The 23,812-nt window shown below is 24.8% G+C and overlaps 1 protein-coding gene across 1 annotated transcript in view; it reads right to left on the bottom strand.

Annotated features, from left to right (window-relative positions):
* LOC112690303 (probable G-protein coupled receptor CG31760) overlaps window positions 1-23,812 on the bottom strand; it is a 168,716-nt gene that overhangs the window by 33,627 nt on the left and 111,277 nt on the right. Inside the window, exons 4-5 of the mRNA XM_025564281.1 lie at window positions 20,401-20,524; window positions 3,980-4,135 (exon numbers count right to left, since the gene is read on the bottom strand). Of these exons, the coding sequence (XP_025420066.1) occupies window positions 3,980-4,135; window positions 20,401-20,524 (280 nt within the window). The remainder of the gene's footprint in view (window positions 1-3,979; window positions 4,136-20,400; window positions 20,525-23,812) is intronic.

Here is a 23,812-nt window from a genome sequence, read left to right as displayed (position 1 = left end):
AGTTTCCATAAATTTATTTGTTTATTATTTTAAATATTTCAATTTGAAGATTGATTATTACATGTTGAATTTAAATTTAAATAGTCTTTCTTTTGTAGTTTTATGAAATTTAAAACTATATAAATATTAATATAAAAAATATATACTTACAAATTGTACGACGATTTAATAATAACAGAAAATACTATTATTGATAATTATAAAATAATTACTCAGCAGCACTACAATAGCCATTAAACAAATAACTATAATAAAATATACAATCAGATATGGCGAGATACAATTCACCGCTTGCCAAGTAGACGAATATAAGTTAACTAAAATAATAACTCATATAGGTAGGCCATATGGGCTTATAGCTGCAAAGACAGAAATACAATATAAATTATGATTTCGTAAATTTCCGGGAAAATGGTAAATAGTTAATATAGTCATGAATTACGATATTCATTACTTAAATTTAATAAAATAACGCGGGCAGTTAGTTGGAAAACAATATCAGATATTATAGGATTGATTATTTATTAATTTCCTATATGAATTGATTATTACTTATTATTATTAGTATTTGGTCATGAATGTCAGGACTACCATGTCTATATTTATACTTCTGTTGGCTATATTTGGATTTATTTTAAATTCTAATGAAGTTATAAATTATATTATACTTATATTATAAGAAATAATTTAGTATTGTTTGGTTTAATTAGAATACATTAACGATTTTATTAGATTTTATTTTCAAGAAAATATTTATTGAATTTACGTATAGTTAATTATACAATTGTTTTAACTAACCAGAAGAAATACATCCGAAATTATATTTCACAGGAAAATCGTAAAAAAAAAAAAAATATTCCGGTTTCAGGTTACCAAAAATGTTTTATTCAGGTTTTGGTTGATTCAAGTTTTTTGAAAAATAATTCATTCGGGTTATATGAGTTCGGGTGTATGAATTTTTTAAAGGTTTTTAGGGGTGTTACGGGTTCGGATTAATTCGGGTGCAAGGACCTGTTTGGAATTGTTTTTTATAGATCAATGATAATTTGTTTTCAAGTTTTAAATACTAATACAGGAATATCATTTATCGAACCATAGAGTCACAATCGTATATATTTTTTTTTTTATTAAAAAAAATTGATTTGTACACTAAATAATAATAATAATTATAATAGCACACTTAATTTTTTACAGTTAAAAAAAAATAGTTGGTGGCAATTAACATGTGAATATAAAATCGTCCATTGACGTAACTCTTGAGATTATAGGAATTCATTTATATTAGAAGGTCTGTGCTTAATTTATATTTTAGACAACGGAGTGAATTTTTGGGACGACGCAGGTTTAAATGACCGTGGAGACTATTTTAAAAATATTTATTTTAAATTGATTGTTTACTTCGCTTACTGTATGGAGATCTGATTTTTTGTGGAGCATTTCGTGGGAAATATTTAATGGAAATACGTTGTTTATAGTACAAATGTGTGGGGACTGAAACGTTTATACTTCATTTCTATTCGAACCACAGAACTCTATGCCATATTACTATATTGACAAGGATAACGGGTTTTCTTGGTGTTTATATTTGAAGTTTTATTTAGTTGGGTCAAAAAAGCTTTAGGCGTTAATTGAGTTTTTTTTTTAATTCAAATGGAATACCCACGTGAAGGATTTATCTATTACTAGACCAATAGTATTTGTATTTATTTTATATTGGGATAAAGTGTTGTAAATAAAAAATGGAGTTTAATTTGTTTATTTTATAGTGTGGAAGCTATTACTACTTAATATTTAATTAGAGAAAATTAAATTACTCCAATTGGGAAATATTATACCATTTAATTTATTTTACATTATTTATACATTTATAGAAAAAAAAAAAAAAAAAGAAGAGATAAAAAAGTTTTAATTTTCAAACTATTAGTAAAAATTAAATTAATAAGCCAACAATAATGCATTTTTTTACAACGTCAGTCTTATAAATATTTTTATTAAATCGAATATCCGTTATATATTTGATAATCTAAAAACATATTTTCTTCTTTTTCATTGAATTTTTATTAATTTAGTTAGAGAAATTTAAACTAAAAAAAAAAAAAATCTAGGATTAAAATTAATCATGTCGATTTCATGCATAACTTACACACAATGCATTTTATTAAATTTAAAAAAAACTGTGTATATGAGTTCCAAGAAAAATACTAAAAGTGAATAATGAATTTAAAATTGTGTGGAAATTCTCATGAAGGATATTCGTTTTATTTCGCCCATCTTGACGTAAGATAACCTTGATATAGTAGTTTCTTATATATCTCTGCCAAAGGTTTTCGCTACTCAGTAAAAAACTAAAAAACTATTTAGACCTGTGTTGAATTTTCAATCTACATAAGTGATGCGTAAAAGTTTTTGAGCTTTTATGTGTCCTATAAGACGAGTTCCATGGGAAAAGAAAACAAATAATTGTACAACCTATATCCTTTGTCTTAAGTGCTGATAACTCAAAATACTAGAATATTATATTTATATGAACGTGTATGAAAGTATTGGGGTTTTTATATATCATTTTAACCATTTGTAGTATTTACATTAGTTTGGAAGCATATAGGCGGATTTAGACGGGAAGTGTTTCTCGCAACTTGCATGCGATTGTTGAATACGAGATTTTATATTGGAGAATCGTATCATGATTGTTTACACCATGATAAAAAACCTCGCACGTTTTTTTTCGAGAATGCAAGGTGATTTTTGAAAGCAATAAACTCGGGTTTTTTTTGTTTACACGTGTCGATATTATTTGGTACGATACTTACTTCATAAATTATCGACACATGTAAACGGTTTTTCATACAGTTTTTTTTTTTTTTAAGTTGAACGTTCGAAATTTGTATGAATCCGTCTAAACCAATTATTGCATTCGAGTATCATGTCTTCATATTCATATTGTGAGGTTTTTTAAATGTATATAATAATTTAATTTGTTTTGTTATTTTTTTAATACTTTGCAAATTGAGTGTAAACTAATAAAATAAAAACTATGGTAAACTTAATCAAATTTAATCGACTGATATGATAAAAATTAACTTAAATTTAATTAATTAATTAATTTAATATTAAATTAAAATTATTAAGTTTATAGAAATGTATCGCAGCCATGGATGCCTGTGGGATATAAACAACCAAAATTATAAAAACCGAGACATGATAAATGCAGCGCTTTCTTATTTCGTAGAAGAATTAGGCATTGAAGTTTGGCACTAAAGAAATAACGACAAAAATTAAAAATATTTAAAGAAAATAAAAATAAAATTAGCTTCAATAAATTAATAACATCATAACTTTTGTACACTTCTATTAACACATGGTCATTGGAAATAAAGTAATCTTTAAATTGTATATGTATGTAGCTATTTACATTAGATAAAGATCAAATTGAATATTATGTCTAAACTGCAAAAATAATGTCTAAATGTAATCATTTCATGATTAATAATTGTGTTGTTCTAATAGCTTATGATTATTAAAAAAAAAAATAAAAATAAAAAAAACTATAAGGTCATTTTTTTTTTTATTATGGGAAAACTTAGAACACTTATAGTGAAAATATAAATCATCTATGAAAAAAAAAAAAATAAAAAAAAAAAAACCGGAGAAATTTTCAGGAATTTTTGTGCTTAATATATTATGTTATCCGGGAAGTGTTCAGAAAATGTAACACGATATGAAACACACTTAACTTAAAGTATACGGTTAATAAAAAATGAATTATGATGTTTGCATTTTTTTAAGTTGTATAACAGTGTCGTCATGAAATATCGACGATAAAAAAATGAATAAAAATAAAACCCCCTTCGACACGGTTCTCGAACGGGAAAACGGCTATCGTCGGTTTATAAACAAATTTAACGGCACGAAATCTATAACAGTATCCGGTTTAAGCACACGCAAAACGTTAGCGTAGTCATACACTGGCAACACTTACCAACATCAGTTTTTCGTATTCCTCTTCGATTATGGTCCCGTTGAAAAACCTCGTGCCGGGATGGCCAACGTACTTGGTGGCGGGAAAGTAATAGCCCCGGCGACACACGCATTTGTAACTTCCTCTGCGAAACCCCAAACCGGAGACGGCCACGCACTGTGAACAAACCGATCGTGTTATGATTGTCCGTGTGAATACGTTGTATACGTTACGATAACGCGCAGCACTACAGCACCGGTATTGTTCTAACTTTTCGTCCGTACATTGGGTCTTTTATGGCACAACCAAAAATTCATTTTTTTTTCAATTCTGTTATTTTTTAAATGTTATAAAAAATATAATTGTTAATAAATCATAAAAAAAACTTCAGAATCTTAAAAAAAAATTCTCACAATTAGTAAATGTAAATTATTTCAAATTTTTCCTAAGTATTTTTAGTACTAAAATCACGTCCGTCCATTTATGACCCAGTGCACAAACGACATCCCAAAAAAACAAGTCTACAGACGAAGTGTTAAATATGGTACTAGCGGTAGCATTGTGCCGTTAATGAATAATGATTACCGTCCGCGTTCATGCGGACTAAGAACAACATTTCGACAAGTCCAACCGATGCCGTTAGTTCGGATATAGTACGCTACGAAGTAGAGTTGTGTGCGTATGTATGTGCGTGTGTGTGTGTGTGTGTGTGTGTCTGTTCACTTCCGTTGTGTCACACGGGTATAGGTACTTTGGGAAACAATACCGAACGTAGAGCTTATGAGCGAAACACCAGTACGAATTATTAGTTTACATACACGCACGTACGTTACAGAAAGTGAACTGAAATGATTCGCGAGGACGAGCGTACGATTAATAGTGTTCACTTTGACACGTGATACATTTATAAGAACAACAATGCAGCGTTTAAAAACTCATGATCGACGACAAGTATTGTTGCGGTGTACATACAAAGTACTGTATTCGAATTTAAATTCACGGCTTCGATGAGACGCGATTGAATTTTGATAACGAAATGCACGTACAACTACAAACTATTAAACTGATTAATAATTTAAATTTATTGTGCAAATACTTATTTTATTTTATTTTTCTAAATTATCAATGACATACAGTGATAATCCAAAAAACAAATAATATATTATATATTTATTATAAAAAAAAAAAAAATTAATAAGAAGAAAAATAAAGGCTATTTTTGAATAAACCAGGAAAGGTCTAAGTTAGGTTATTGAAAACTCTGAAAAAATGTTTTTTCTTTTTTTTTATAATAATTTGATTAGACCACCCGGATTACATTTATTTATTCTTTCTGCGGCATATTTTCAGAAGACAAAAGTTTTCAGTCAATGATTAATATAAAATATAAATTAATAATAATACAGAATAATCCAATACAATTTTCAAAATTGAATTTATAAATTTGTGTTCAATTGTAATTACTAAGTTAATTACAATATAATCTTATTATTTTGGTCATAATATTTGATTATTTAAAATTCTACTACTTAAACATTATTTTTTCTTTCTGTTTTTATTAAAATTCACGTTTTTTTATTCGTTAGGATCACAGTTATAAGACCCAAAAACCTACGCGAATCGTTAACAGAAATAGGTTAATACACATCTTCCACGAAAATTATGCACATCGGTGTAAAAAGTTCAGCCTTGAAACTGCAACGACTGTCAAATAATAAAACGTATGGAAACGAGTGGTGATCTAAGCAAAAGCTGTATGCCACATTGACATACTTACATTTAGAATGGCGTAAGTATTACAATCACACATCAACCAAAGTTATTTTCATCAATATTTGTGGTTTCCTTTCCGTGTTCACAAAAACCTTTTGTATATATAAATAAGTAAATGTATTGAATGTGTGTGCAATTCGCGTAATGTTTTGCTTGTTAATATTATTACAGTATAATCGTTTTTTTTTTTTTTTTTAATGACTAAAATTATTACATTTTTTAAGGCACCAGTACATTGCATGGATTTTTTCCTTCCCGGAAACGGGCAAATGTTACGAGCATAATGAGTCGTATGATGATAGCTTTAAACGTATTTTCCAAATGGATACTGAAGTTGCACTGAATATTTCACGATACGAGATCGTCGAGTACCCTTTCATACGATTAAATAAATCATATAATACGTGTCCACGTAAACGTTTTTGGACAATTTTCATACTTATTAAAATGTATTACGAATATTAAAATACCTTACCACTTGTTAAAGATAATAAATATCTCGCAGCACATACCACTTATATGTGGTTTTGTGGTTCAGTAACCGAAGACCGTTAAACGCAGTACAATTATATGTTTCATAGTTTAGCACTAAGTGATGATCAGTAGAATTTCCCCCTCCCCTCTCATAAAAACGTGTTTAATTATTTGGTTTTAATATTTATAGAACAGGAATAGTAAACCCTTTGAACACTGCACGCCCAAAATTACCTTTTTTTTTTTTATATAGAGCGTGCCATGAAAAAAATATTATATTTTGTTATATTATAATTTGATTGTATAATTAATGTATTAGTATAAATAGATTAGTTTAGGTACATTATAATAATATATCATATAATATTGCTTTGTTAATTATTTATATTATAATATACGTCCTATAATATTATATATTATATAATGTATAATAGTAAAAATTTTCGCGTGCCCACAAAATCTTTTTGCGTGCCGTAGATTTACCATCCCTGCTATAGAACGTGCGGTTGGGTTAGGCCAGGAGGAGGAAAATAATTTCTTGCGTTCTGGTGCCAATTTGGCTTTGAAAAAAAATCTCGATGTAGGGCAACAATTGACCCGCAAAAACGGAACATTAGTTTTTCACTAAACTTCTCCTCCCATACGATTAATTTCCTATTTATTGAATGAAACCGGAACAATCGAAGTGCAAGTAAATGTGTACTTCTCATTCGGAATGGCGCGGAAAGTCGTTTTATAAAGTATAATAATCGTGTATTCAAGACAGACGACGATAGATTTATTAAAATATTAATATTTTTAAGTGGCATATTTATTGGTACTATATTATTACACACATATTCATATTTGCATATTTTTTTCGCAGCTAAGACAATAAACCTTTGTATACATAAAACTGCTTTCAAACCTGTCGATTTTAAATTGTATTCCAAGTTCATTTTTAATCTTAAATTAATAATAATGCATTTCATTTTATTGCGATTTACTAATAATGCATAACGTGTCATATTCACGACAATATCAGTTATAATCGTACAATCGTATCTGTTTTAACATTATTTTCAAACCATATTTCACGTATGAAACATATTTTTTTTTTATTTATAGGAATAGAAACGAATACCAAATATTTTACTCAATTACTGTAATATATTTTGAGAGTGTGATATCTAAAACAGGGTTTGATAACGCTATATATATATAAAAAAAAAAAAGAAATATATACTACTATTACAATAACCTCATTTTTTCGGTATCGGAGAACCCCTATAAGGGGAGCTTTGATAACTAAATTCCAAATCCTTTCCCCGAAGAATTGTCACCGAAATAAAATATGCTTTATTTCTTCTCATCTCACTGCTATTATGGTGAAATTGGTTTTTGCACTCAACGCTATATTTGAAACAACGCGCATCTCTGGTCAAAATTAGAAAATATGAGCTTGTTTAAAATATAAAATTCGCAAACGGTGTACATCATTCGCAGTATAAAATGTTTTGATAATCACTGTCTGTTTACCGAACTGCCTATGGTCTGAATAAATAATTGTACCTATAACCGATGATTTCATTAAACGATGTACATTCCATTAACCATGCGGTAACGATTTTCAACGTAGATATATCTTTACAAATGTTCATCGTTAACCCGGAGCAACCTGCAGATAATATCTTGTCTTGTCAAAATATATTCCTAGGTACCATCTGTTGTAGAATTCGTGACCGTTTTCAATATTTTAAAATGGTAACAACAATTAATATACACACCGGCACATCGATTTATTTTCGAACTTTAAATATTAAGTATGATTTTTTACTAAGTTTAATGTTTTACCAGTTGTTTTTTCACATTTAATAGTGCACATTTTATTATATTTTTTATCTAGATGATATTAATATATAGTATCGTTAATTTAAATATTAAAGGGAATAATTTTTTGAAATCAAAAATTGTATTCACAGTTATTCATGTTTTGTTCATTTTGAACAAAATTGAAACCATTTTACCACTTTATTATACAGCAATGCAGAATAATGGCCACAAAAAAAAAAAAACTATAGAAGATGAAAGTTTTTGAGACCCTCGTGGCATTGAAAAGAAGTATTGGCTAATGAGTTAAAATATCCTACGCGGCGTAATAAACAAAATTACTAATTACATTTTGGGATTCAACGTATTCAAAAGTATTTATAATTAAATATTTTTTCAAGGACATGTCCAAATACGTATGTGGGAAAATATTCAAATATATACGTGTATTTGAATGTGTTTAAAGCATTTTAACGAAACTGGTGTGTAGAAGTATTTTTCCTGTGAAGAAGAAACTGGAGTGTAGAGGTATTTTTCCTGTGAAGAATAATGTGAATATAGATATACAGTCCATACGGCGATAAACTGATAAGGTGGAGCAAGTTATCCACGCAATAACTAACCTTTACGCCCATGTAAATTTCATTTTCATTGACTCCTATTTACGTAGTTATTTTAGGAACTCGTGACAATCGTTTGAATATCGCACCTGAATTATTGAAGTTACAAAGAGATTAAGAATATATATCAACATATTATATACACGAAAGTAACATAATGCAAATTGCTACCTAAAAATTGTAAAGTGAGTTATTTATATAAACATATTATAATGATTGGACTGAGTAAAAGTATAAATAAAGATTATTGTTTAAAACCCAATGATGAAAACGAACAAAAGTGTATATTATTATATAAATATTTTTGTTTGATTTGAAACGTGAAATCATAATAACTGTATTAATAATAACAATAATGACTAATAATGACTGTCTTAGCAATATATATTTATAGTATTTGTATATATTTATTAGGTATGATAAATACTAATATTCAGTTTAAATAAAATTAAGTAACATTATTGTCTGGGATGAAACAGAATATTATCATATCATTTTTATTTCTAACTAAAAATAGTAAATTAATTTCCAGAAAATAACTGCTATGATAAGAAGGTTTATTAAAGAATATACATTTTACAAAGTCATATCATATTTAAATTACTTAAATATTAGTTACAGTAAGGTCGATTTTTTTTTTTTTTTTTTTTTGAAAAGTAACTTGGTCATATTTCAATGTATATTCGTTTCAGTTATAGTTCGTTTGGAAATATTTTTTTTTAAATATTATATTCTATAACCAATTATTGTAAAATCAAATTCCAAATGGTTTATACTAACAGCACTAAAAGCAACTATTTTTATGGATTCATGACTTACATTTTCATTAGTAGGTAAGTATATTTTATTTTAAAATTGAAAGGATTCAGTTGAATTATGAAATCATTTAAGTTTTCGAAATTAAACATAGAACCATAAGATTAATTTATACAAATATTATTGCATTTGTGTTAGTGGAGATTTATAATATTTATTTTATATTTGTAGGTTTGTACACCAATTTAAATACTTTAATAATGACGGTCAAGTTCAATATTTCTGAATAAATAGTTTAATTACTATGTGATTTTAAAGTAATTTAATTAATTACATTTTTATATGATTTCAAAAAAAATATTCGTTAAGGAATTTTTAAAAAAGAAAAAAATTTAAGAACATTCATAAATTAAATAATAAAATATTTATTGATAAATTATAAAATCAGTTAATATGTTAAATAAATATTTAACCTTGACAAAACAAACGAATAGAATTAGTAAGATTTCAAAAAATAAAATACTTTTTTTTTAATTTTTCTCTTACTCTATTATCGTTATGTTTTCAGTTATTTTTCAAATTAAAATATTTATTACGACAACTTTATACATTTTTCCTGTTTAAAAGTTCGTCTTAGTTTTCATAAATACTCAAGAAAGGGTATATATGTAAGAAACTTTTGGATTTTATAACCATTTTACAATTAGTAAAATGCATAAAATAACATACAACTATCGCTGTACGCTCTATTATTAAAATATTTAAGTAACATAATTATCGTTTTATTAGCAAAAACACTTTTTAGGCGGAGCCAGCTGCCGTATACACACACAGCCATATATCGTATCAGAATTGTTGAATTCGAATAAATCTCATTCTGTTAGTATACTAATTTTATAATTATCATCTCGACTAATTTGCATAATTGATCTATATTTTATCCTTTGCACATTTAATAGTTTTCGAGTATTTTTATTTTTTAATTAATTTTAAGTACATCATTTTACAAAATGTGTTGAAATCTTAATTCATAAAATTGTATTGAATCAGTATAGGCTCTGATGTTAAATGTTCAATGAAAATTATTCGAATTCTTTTTACATTTATGTACGTTATAAATATTATATTAAATAACTTAATTCATCATAACCATATAAATAGTGTTCATTATATTATGACTTATAATTCATTTCGTTTATCAATAATATAAAAACACTGAATCCTTGACACTTGACATTATCGGAATGTATTTAATTTATTATTAGCTTTATAAAATAAATATATATATATATATATATATTATAATAATAATAATAATCACATTTAAAGAAATGTTTTAAAAATTCATATTTCGTTTAATCAAGCCTTAATAAGTTTACTAATATGAATTCAGTTCATTTTAAGCATAATAATTTAACTGATAATTGAATATTTGTTCTTTAAAACTACATTAGTTTTGCTATTTTATTGTTACTATATAGGTGTCAGATACAGATACTTTACTTATGTTAGGTTAATGCGACTCATTTAATTTTACAAATAATATTTGCTTTATTTAAAATGATAACAGTTCGAAGTTTTTAAATTCTTTTAGTTGTATTATATATATCATAATATATATAATCTTGAAGGAATTTTTTTTTTCATATTGTGAACAAACTGTAAATACAAATGTACCAGTCTCAATCAATAATATTTATCAACAAATCAAACTCAACCACGTATATAAAATGTAAATTTTATTAATTTCACTTAAAATTGTTTTTAATGTTGCTTATTTTTTATGTTTACGAGATTGTACATTTTATATAATTCATACTCTATTTTTGTAACTGGTTTTACGGATTCCATATTAAAATATAAATACTTTTTTTTTATTCATTGAAACATTGCAGTTTTAAAAATGTAGTCATTTTATTAATCAGTTAAATTTTTTATCCTATAGGACATTTTGTGATTAATTCTTGTCAGTTATTATCGGCAATTTGTATAATATAATTATTAGGATTATACAATATTGTATTGCAGTAAACATTAACCTAAATGCATTAAAACTTATTGAGTCAAGTTCGAGTTAACCTTGGGCAACTTAGTGTATAATTTAATTTTGTTTTATACGATTTGTACCGGGGATCGTGCACTGTCTCTTCACTGAATTTTTCAGAGTTGGCCAAACGAATTTAATTGGGTTTGATTATATTTTACATGTTTGGGATCAATAGACGCTCGTAAACATCAGCTTTAGTGTGTTGCCATTTAATCGGTATTATTTTTTTGATTATTAGAATTGTGGACGGATAGGTTAAATCCTATTCTTGTGGTCATAATCTTCAACTATATAATTCACCCATATGTATTTTATCTTCGACTGTCCATTATTGATATTGTATCCGAAACAGAAAAGTAAAACATTGATTAAATAACATTGGTATCTTTATTTTTAATATTATAAATATTACGAGAAACATGCGTATTCATGCGTGATCAAAACCTATTATTCGTAACTTCAAAAGGAGTTTACAAACAATAAAAAGACTCGTGTAATCTCGACTACCACAAGGTTAGGAAGTTTGACTATTGTGAAATTAATTTAATATTTAACTTGATAGAAGTATTAATTATAAATATGAAATAAACATAAAACTAGATAACGTAAATTGAATTATAACAATTTGTTTTCATAACGATTTGGATGTAAGCTGAGAATTATTGGAGACTTATATGTTCTAAATTTATGATATACAATATTTAAAACGTCATAATACATAAAACAATTTTGTTTTGAAATCTGATTAATATTGTTTTGATCTGTTTATGAAGTATTAAATATGTTAAGATACTTATAATTGTTTTTGATTCGTAATAAAAAATAATATTATCCACTTATCAGAAGAATATTTTGTTAAATAAAAAGTATGTTGAAAAACGTATTTAATCCGCTAACATCGTAATTTTAACTTATAATTGATATATTAATATATCAAAATTATTTAGAGTGAATTTCAACCTAACCATTTTTATATATTCGAAACATTTCTTATTCTTATGCTCATTAGTCATTCATTTAGATGAAATTATTTTAAGTCCACGAATGTTCTTTTGTTTTTGATATTTTATTTCATATAAAAGTCATATATTTTTTCCATATAAGTAAAAAATAATTTATTTTAAGTATACTTTTTACCTTTACATTTTATAAATATAAGAATTATAAAATGTACCATGTTTTCTACGATTAAACTACGTAATATACTGAATTTATTTATTTATTTATAATGATTAAACGGATGAAGTTCTTAAACAAATGGTTTAAATTACAGCAGTAAGAGTTTATAATTATGATAAATTTGATACAGTACACAATAAGAAATATACAAAAATTAATATGAATAATAATTACAAAACTATTAATCCAAGAAACAATATAATAAAAGAGACAAGAGTAAGACAATACAAAATAAACTTAACTAGTTAAAATTAAAAGTATAATTAATCCCAGCAATCATTAACTGATTTGCAGGACTATTTAATATATAGTTTTTGTCAGAATGAATAGGATAAAAAGTTCGGGATTTCTGGTATTAAAGGAAGTAATTTTAAAGTTGATCAAATAAAGTAAATCAGGACTATCGATTAAGTCAGAAATTAATTTATGAAGACATTTCGAGATCAGTTGTAAGCGTCTAGTTTTAAGCGGAATAATATTTAAATAATTTAAAATATTATCATATTAACCATGTGGTGGCTTATTTATGTTACATTTTATAGACATAAATCGCAAAAAGTTATTTTGTACAACTTCAATATTATCATTTTGTTTAGACGTATTATTTATCCAAATAAATGGACAATAATCAAGATTTGAATGAACTAAAGAGCAATAAAGAATTTTTAAACCAAAAGGTTTACAAACATTTTTACAAGAACGTTTGATGAAACCAAGAATACACATTGCTTTGTTTTTAATAAATTCAGTGCGATAAGAAAAAATTAGCTTAGAATCAAATATTATCCCAAGATCCTCAAAATTAGAGACAAGTTCCAGATTAGAATTAGAAATAGAATAGTTAAAAATAATTGGATTCTTGATTAAATTAAAAGGCATGATCTTACATTTTTCAATATTTAAAAACAAATCATTATTTTTTCACCAATTGTTTTAATCAAAATTGTACCTTTGAACGGTTTTATTAAATTATAACGAATACAATTATGCTTAAATCTATAGTTGAAGTTGGAATATAATATGAATAAATAATAAAAACAAGTGAAGTCATCGTATTATATTATTTTTGATATAATAACTATTTAGTAAAAACATTTTTTTAATACTTTTTTGAGATGGAAGTTATAACATTTATGCATTAATTTGTATAACAAGAATTAAGGTACAATAGAGATTGTAAATCATTTCACGATTATTTTATTGAGTTTTGTTATATTTTAATAAAAGCAAAATATATCTCAAAATATTAATGTTTTCAAGGAATTCTGGTGTTTTAGAAATTATATTTATTCTAAAAAAAACACATCATATTCTATATTATTATCGAAAATAGTGGTTGTAAAATATTATTATTTTAAATTATTACTATTTCTAAAATAATTTAAATGCCCATGGAGGAATTTTTTTGTATATAAATGTAAGTAATATTAATATTTTTCCTAGAAACCTGATTTAGTTATATTTACTTTTTTTTTTTTTAATTTCATGGAATACCACATAGCTATAAACATTTTTTAAATAATTCTTGTATTGGTTAAGGCAAATTAATGTGCAATTTTTTTTTTTTTGTACCAACTTCACTACACTAATGTACCTTAAATCTAACATTCAATACATTTTGCATTTTATATTCATTATGTTTTCGTAATTTTTAGGCATTTTTTAAACTAAATGAGAACATTTAGTAAAATGTCTTGTTTTTCGTCTTATTTAAACGTTCTTTAGCTAGAGTACAGCATTATTCATACTTATTAATTTAACGTTTATTAATATTGAAACACTTAATCAAACGTAATTTGTAATTATACTTATATTTTTTGTACAAACATTGCTCAGGAAAAATTGACTATTCTCAGTTCTTATGTTTTTCTTCTGCCATATTCTTACTCGAAATACTCGCTCTAAATATACATTTGATTTTAATACAAAAGCGAGTAATCACAAGGCGATAAAATTAGAAATATTTCAATAAAATTAATAAAAATATAAAATATATATATATGTTAATTAAGAATTAATGTATTCATATCATCAACTTTCAGCTAGTCTAAGTATATTTTAAGCATTTTTAATTACATTTTATTATTTTTATTTGATTATTTAAAAAAATTATTGTAATTATCAAATTTCTTTTTATTAAGACCATCCCGTTTATAACTTGAATAAATAAATAAATAATTGGACAATGATTATCCTGTCACTAATTAATTCAACTTTTTTTAAATCGATTTTCAAACATGATCTTATGTGCCAATAATTGTTTAGTTATTTATTTCTCTTGGTTATTTATTTTTTCATTAGCATTGTGGATTTGGCTTAAGACGTACTATATTAAATAACAACATAAATATCATAAATCCAGTTTTACTGTAGATTGAATTGCAATAATCGTTAGTAAAAAAAAAATTGATAACCGAGAAGCTATGATGTGTTATAATTTTTCCTTGTAATGTTTCCTTGTATGTGTAAATTTTGAAATAATATTAATATCATAAAAAATAAAACAAAACATTTATTTTTAGGAAACAAATACGAGTTAATTTATAGAAAATGTAAATCGATATTCAATATATGTAAATATATAACGAGTTTTATTACAGGGATCTCCTTGAAGTTATATTTTCAATGAAATAATAAAGTTATTTTCTATGTGTACTTACGAGTAAATAAACAATTGATATTGTGAAAAACTGAATAATAAAAAATAAAATAATTTATAATATTTAATAATATTTATAACACAACTATTGTGTTCAGTGGCGTATATAGGTTTTCATTTCGGAGGGGGCCGGTTATGTATTTGATTTTTGGGTGGAAGGGAAGGAGGAAGCACACTATCACGAAAAATATTACTTTAATACTATATAGACTTCTTGACTGTCTTTATACCATCAGAAAAATAAGAATCTCAATTTTTTTAATGATTTATTATTTATTAAAAGTATAAAAACTACATTGTAATAAACAATTTTTTTATTAGAGTCACTCAAAATTCATCACATATTTTCTTAAAAGAATAAACCTATTTTATAAATATAAAATTTTAAATTATCGCATAAGCAACATTCTCAGAGTCACGACAAGTTTTCGGAAACCCCCAGCATTAAAACATATCCATGTTAAAAATAACAATCTTTAACAATGGTATTTTTCATTTCGGAAGGAGCCCGAGTCCCCACACTCCCCCATAAATACGCGCCTAATTATGTTGTTAGAATTAAAAAAACAACTTTAACGAAATCCCATTAATAAGTTATGGTTTTCGGTAATTATTTATCATTATATACGATTAATGTTATTTAATAATTTTTTTTTTTTTTAGTTTTTATTAATTGTTTTCATCATTTGAAAATAATTAGCGATAGTTGAGTGAAATTTATTTATAATTCAAGAGTATGTTTTATACCTATATCTATAATTATTAGCAACTGTGCATTGCTATTATTTCATTTTGAATTCTGTAACTATGTAATACGTTTAACATGTTACACATTTTTTGATGTCCAAAATCATAACTTGTAGGAACGTACACAGTGAGTTTTGATGCAGGCGTAATAGGTATTTATTTTATTTCTGATTGATTGAATTTAGTTGGTTAAATGATGTTGTTCTGAACATTAGCCGAAAAATCATTTCAGTTACGTCTGCTTATCTAGTGCCTTTTAAATTAATTACAGAACAAATAAATGAATCGTCACTGTTTAATTCGATCATACTGAATATTGCGGATAAAATTTATAATTGTTTCGTAGGCTAATGCAGTTGGTGTGTTTAGATCAGAATGGAGGGATTTATTGAAGACGCAGGATGGTATTTTTAAAATAATACAAAGAATTTTCAATTGAAATCTTTGAATACAGTTAGTATTGGACATTTTTGCAGTGCTTCAGATCTGCATACCTGAATTGGTTACAGTAGTGGTTTGTATATTAATGATTTGTTATGTAGTTTTATATGTACTTTTGAAAGTTAACAATGTTCGAAAAATGCGAAGGTGGTTATTTAGTGCATGTGTAATCTGGAATGGAATGGAGATAAAAATTAATGTTACTCATTTAAAAACAAAACATCCTAACTAATATAAGTATTTATGAATACCTATACAAAATAAATATATAATTATTCAATCGAAACGTTTATTAATCACTGTAAGTATATTTAAGGTTATTAAAATATGGTATTTTAATCACTAAAAGGAACGATTTATTTGGTTGTCAACACCATACATTTTTCCGAAAAGCTAATAACATCTGTTGAAGTTGATTATTCAGGAGAAATTAATGATGATATGACTTATTACGTGAACCAAATATTGTTCAAACTCCACAGAAAATAGCAATAATAGTTTATCAGTTGCATTTTATATATTAAATACTAATATGAATTATATTATTAACCTAATTCTCAGCTGTATATGGGGTGTGAACTATAAAATCAAGAATTTCAGACGGTTAACAAGAATCCAGTGTAGTATACAATAAGTAAGAAATAAAAAACATCATATTTTGACTCTTTTCATTAGAGTTATGTATGGTATATAAACGTTTTTATTATGGAATTGTACCAATGATAAAGTCTTCGTGGTGGCAAAAAAAACAAATTCATTTTAATTGACATATTATTTCATCGCTGATGTCTTATAATTCCTACCTAAATAATCAGAATATTGTTAAACATTGAAGTGTTTTCTTTTTTTTTCTAACACGTAAGTATTGAATACCAGAACAACATTATAAATTATTATTAATCGGATAGCGAAAAAGTTATAATTTTTTCAAATTAATTCCAATATTTTGTAGTGTATTTGAAACGTAAACGTTAAATAGTATTATATTAGTAATTGAGGTGTATTAAATGAAAATAGTTATAGCCTGTATAGTACTATAGTATTAGTTTTTAGAGTCAAATTTATAAAGGAAAATCTCTTCAGAAATTTTTATTTCTTTGTAGGTACTTAGCTTTATAATCTCATAGTAGTGTTTCGTATTTATAATCTGTTATTCAATTTATTCACTCGTAAAATAAACCATTGTTGGGTATATCATTATTGATTTTAAAAATAGTTGTGGCCTGTAAAGCCATCTACATGATACAGAACATAACTTGATTATAATGTTGGAATATACAACATAATTTAATTTACATAATAAGTATATTTTTTTTCTAAAACATAGCTTATAAATATTTTGTGCTTCATTTCAAGCTTTTTTTTTAATCTTCTTAGTATTTATACTCATATTTTTATGTTATGGTATTTAATTTTATTGGTAATAGGTCATCTAAATTTAAATTAAATTAGATTTTTTTCTTTAAAAACTATTTAGGGTTTGATATTTAAACGATAGTTGAAAGGTTGGGTGGAATAACCAGGCACATCTGTTTATCCAATATTTAGAGGAGAGTGTTAATATTAATTAATAATTTATTAACCGTGTTCAAACGATATAATAGTATTAGAATTTTAAGTGAAAGAAATTATTAAAGAAATTCGATTTATAGTAATATATCATCCTAAGTGTATTCCAATTCCAGAAATAAACTTTTGTGTTAACTTCAATCTAGTTCAAAGAATTGATAAGATAAATATTAGTAAATGAGACGATTTTGAACATTTTTCAACTGAAAATAAAGAAATATTTGAGGGTTTAGGTATTTTTCCAGATATAGTTCAGATTATATAAAGCGATAAAGTAATCCCTAAAGCAAATCTTTCACGTAGAGTTGCACTAGCACATAAGCAATGTTTAGAACAAACCTTTTTGATATAAAGATCTTACTAGAAAAATATTTTTGACCCAGTCAATGAGCCGTTGGAATGGGTTAATAACATAGTAATGGTAGAAAAACCAAGCCTGGGCATTAACGAGTTAATAAGTTAAAAGTTAAGTTAATTTAACTTATTAACTTAACTTATTTCATTACTGATGAATTAACTTAACTCATTTCCTTACAGATTAACTTGAAATTAACATATTATTTTTTCATTTATCCAAATTTAGTTAATTTTCATTTTCAAGACCAGAAAAATATTTTTATAAAATATCGCATTCGATAACAAGTTCATGGAATTTAGAAAAATATAAAAATAAAAAGGTCAAAGAATTTTTAGATCAGACCATAATATTTATCTCGGTATTATCAAATAATAGGTGTCCCACCAGTCTCGTGAAAAGTTCTCAATCGTTTTCAGACTATTGAGTAAAAATAGCCTTGCTACTCATGAATTACACTACTATTGTCATGAAAAGTAGTCGTAAACCTATATTACAAAAATAGATATATATTATCATTGACTAAATAACTCTTAATAATAATTGTACTCTATTATTATTAGAATTATTCCATAATCTAAAATATTATTAAATAAGAATGATATTATTAAATATTATTGAATAAGAGAAGAAATGTAATGCATTAACTTAATTGTTAACTTAATTTAACATAAACTAAATTAACTTAACTGAGTTTAAAAATATCATTAACTTGCCCAGTCTTGAGAAAAACCAAACTGAACGCTCAGAATTTGTATATATCCAATTGAACTTGAGTTATAATATAATATAGTGCGTGCATTTTAACCAATACTAACCATAGAGAAAATAAAACAAGGGTTAATTTATAAAAGTTTTTTTTGTGATTTATCTTCAAAAATAGGTTTCATCAAATTAAGTAGCACAAAGAATCGAGTAAATATTGCACATTTAATTGTCCATTTGGATGTTATGAGTTATTGAAAGCACCATTTGAACTGTCAAAAATACCAGAAATATTTCAAAATTAACGTATAAACTATTTTAGTGACATTAAAAATGTAAATATTTACTTCAATGGCATAATTCGCGCTACTAATACTAAAGAAGAAATGGATAAAATGGCAAAATAAGTTCTTGAGAGGACTAAAAAAAAAAAAAAATATATAAAACGTAATACAAAAAAACTACAATTTTATCAAAATAAAGTCAAATATTTTGAATTATTATTTTTAAAAGATGGTATGAAACCAGATTAAAATCGTGTGGCTGTAATAAAATAATCAAAAATACTAAATATATTATAATATAAAAAAATTATTACAATTAAAATTCCTCTGAAATAGAAAAATATTTCAACGTGGATAAAAAAATATTTGTACAAAATTATAAAAATAATTTTTGGGAAAAATGTAAAATAGTTGAAAAGACTCTAGATATTATAGGATATAATTATAAAATGGTAACACTTTTTTTTATAAATAAGCGTAATAAATATAAAGAAAATAAAGGATTGGATATATGATGTTTGTGGATAAATGAAAACCTAAAATGGTCAACGAAAATGGTAAAATACCAACACTCATAGCAATGATAACGAAATCAAAGGAAGTAATGAGAAAAACAGTGAGATTTCATGAGTAACACCAAAAGACATATGTCTAGTAATATAAAGAATAGTTTTAGTTAAGAAAAGAGAAAGATTTGATGTTAATAATTTTGAAAAATTGATATTATACAGATATTCAATACTATTTACTTATGTTATGTTATAATTTTATATTTATTTCTGTTCTTATGCTGATAACTTAAAATTGTTTAATATCGTTATTTGTTACGTTTATAATTAAAATATTATTTAGTATATACTAAGTTTAAAAATTAAGCGATGATTGATAACAAATCTATAACAAAATAACCTCAATGTAAAAATAATTAAACAAGACACATGTACTTCTTGGTTTGATAAAATTAATTATTATAAAATAAATTATAATTAATTAAAAAACATCTATTAATAGTATATTTACTTACATAAGTAGTTCGTTTTTTACATTTATCGGATGAAGCAAATATGTTGAAATGATTACTTCCTGGCGGCAATGGACATTGATCAATGTCAACCCTTCTCAAATCAATGTCAATTCCACTGGTCCCTCTAAGAAAAAATATTATAAATATAAATACATAACATTAAAATAATTAAACAACTAAAATACACTTAATTATATTGTGTGCGTATTAAATCAAGCCAAATCATCTTCCGACGAGACACGAAACTGTACAAAACACCGGTACCAAAATCATTAATATCAAAATGTTATTGTCTTGGACATTATTCGTAATAAAGCCAAGATACGTGAGTATTTCCGTGTATCATTAATGGATGTCCAGCTTAATATTCGGTAAATTTATCGCTGTATACACATAGCACTCGGAATCATGCCAGGCGCACAAAGATTTTCTCAAACATAAATGATTTATGAAAGTCCTTGAAGATTTTAGAATGATAATGGTATAAGAAGTAATACCAATCGTTAAACAACACATAACGTGGACAGGTTGTTATAAGATTTACAAGATTAAGTGCTTTAAAACGAGTTAGTGTGGAGTTTTAGGCTACAGAAGTTTTTGCAAAAATCTAATTAACATTGTTCTTAAATGATAGTGATTGTAAACAACCTTTTTTTTCTGACTTTAAATATTTTCTATTTCTTTATAAATAGAATTGCAATCAAGTTATTTTGCACAGAATAACTTTGATATATCTATCAATAAATTATTATTAGAGTTATTAATACGAGAACAATTTGAGTGTTTTAAAATTTAACGTTTCAAGTTCAAGTTTAAATATATTTGTAAATATATAATAAGCTTTATTATGCTATTAGATTTTATATGATTTATAATTTATTTTTATTTTTATTTTTTAATGTTAGTGATTATACTTACATTCTTTATAAGGTTCATATTATTAATTGAACTTGTAATTTATTACTTTTGAACAGATGAATAAAATATATATCGGTAGACTCTTGGATATTTAAATATTATCCCACTTAATGAATATAGTTATATAGACTTGTTAATTTATGCAAAAACCAATTTAATTCAATCCAATTGTTTGCTCATTTTTTTAAAAATATCCTATGCTTAATTTAAAAATCTCTTCAATATTATTTTATATTTTCAACTGGTTTGAATGTATACATAATATTATAATATAACTTCTAATTAATCATTTATTATAATAAAATTACGAGTTAGTTGATAGTAAGAAAGATAACTTAAAACTCATAATTTGAAAACCATGGTAACGAAACAAAACTGAATTAAGTTAGAGAACAAAAAAATTAATAAATATTAATAACAACATAGGACGAAATATAATTATATTAAGGTAGTACAACATATCTGACTGATTATGATAACAGTATGATAAAATATATTATTAAATAGTTATTTTATTATCAAAGAAGTAAAAATAACTAATTTTCTATTGGAATTTATGAGTTTAGTAAATTTTTTCTTGAATGTTTTTTCGTGAACGCGTGTGATAAATAATACGTTGTATGTACAAATTGTTATTACGTAATTTACTTTAATTATACGAATGTGTCTAAAATAATACTGTACCAGAAATGAACACACGCGTATTTATGAGAAATTAAATGTTTTTCGAAAAACGGTTATTTTGATAGCATATACTAAAAAATAAATATGTAAGTAGTTGTGTAGAATTAAAATAAAAGTACAATATATTAACAATTTTAAAATACAATTTTATAGTACATATATGGTAAAAAAAAGGCAGGAAAATATTTCAAATTTGATATTCGGTGCAATGTAGTATATGAAAAGCAATTCAATAAAAAATTAAATGTCCTCTACCTTAAGTAACTCTATATAATTTTAGAAAATGTAATATGTATTTTAAAATAAATAATAGCTAGTTTGACATTAATTTTTTTTTACGTTATCATGTTCAGAAGATAAAATTAAAAATAAGTTTCAAATCAAAACTCAATAAATTATTTATCAATAAAAATGTGAAAAAAAGTAAATTGAAATTCGTTTTTAGATTATATGGTCTAGATTTAGAAGAATTCAAATATAAAAAAAATGTTTAGCAATAAATGAGTGATAACTTTAAAAATGTACTTTTGTTACTAATTTACACAAATTATTTTTTATTAGATAAAAACAACATATTTTAATATGATTTTATTTGAAACAATCAATATGCTAATATGAAAGAATCAATTTTATATATAAAACCAAGATATAAGAATGGTAATAATATTTTATAGTGTTTTATAAAACATATATTTAAAATTATTTGGTAAACTTAATGAAATTATCAGTATTTTCAAGGAAAAGCAACAAATACATTTATAATCAGAGATCAAAGCATAGCATCAAAATTCAAACTTAACTTTTAGATTTCATGTGTAAATGTCAATGAGTTTAATTGCTTTCCACTTTTGATGGAATTTCTAAAACAAAATTAATTTCAACTAAAATAGGGAAAACCATAATTTAATATTTGGAAAATCTTAAAAAAATCATTGTAAATGCACTTAGCTGATAATATTAATAACAATGATTAAATACAAAATACATTTATGAAAAAAAAACTTGTGTCGAATATAAAAACCTTATGAAAATATGAAGTACGTGTTCCTTTAAGCATACATTTAAATCCGAATTTTGGAATTGTCTTAGGAACAAATACCCGTCTAGACTAATGAATAAAACTTTATACAAATAAAAATCCTAAATCTTAAAACTATCTTAAGTCAAAAAATTAAACAGTTTCATTCTTCACATTAGAAATATTAAAAAAAAAATATTTATTATAAATTTTTACTAATTATAATTTGATAAAAATTAAAGTATTTAATTATTAAACAGTTAAATAATACATTTTTGGCACAAACGTTTTGTATGAATATTGATTTTTTTATAAGCCAAAGTAAAAAGTAATAATCATAAACAATATCTTTAGAACATTTTTTGAATATTGGTTTTTTAACTAATAATTAAAAATGAATTATAAAAATTTAGAAAAGGAGAAGTTGGTGTTCTGAATACAAAATATTTTCTAATGATGCCGTGGTTGTTTACGTTTGGCAACATTTCATTAATAAATATAAAGCATACTGTTCCACATATTATTATAGCAACTGATAATATAAAATTATTGGATTAAAAAAAAGGAAATAAAAAAGGATTGATATTCCCCTTCAAATTAGTCATATCAAAATAAAAAAAAAAAAAACTAAAATGTCGCTATAAGTTTATTAAAAATATATTAATGCTAAATATTGTTAACAGTACGTCAATTTATTATGAACTACAGTATGTGTTCCGCAATTGTTTGGCCAATTGAATCGAAATACTGTAAAACAACGCGTTTGAACTTAGAGAGATACATGTTACAGAT

This window comes from Sipha flava, unplaced genomic scaffold (assembly GCF_003268045.1).
Source record: "Sipha flava isolate LNK unplaced genomic scaffold, YSA_version1 114_pilon_pilon, whole genome shotgun sequence".
NCBI lineage: Eukaryota > Metazoa > Arthropoda > Insecta > Hemiptera > Aphididae > Sipha > Sipha flava.
This window is presented reverse-complemented; position numbering and strand designations above follow the sequence as displayed.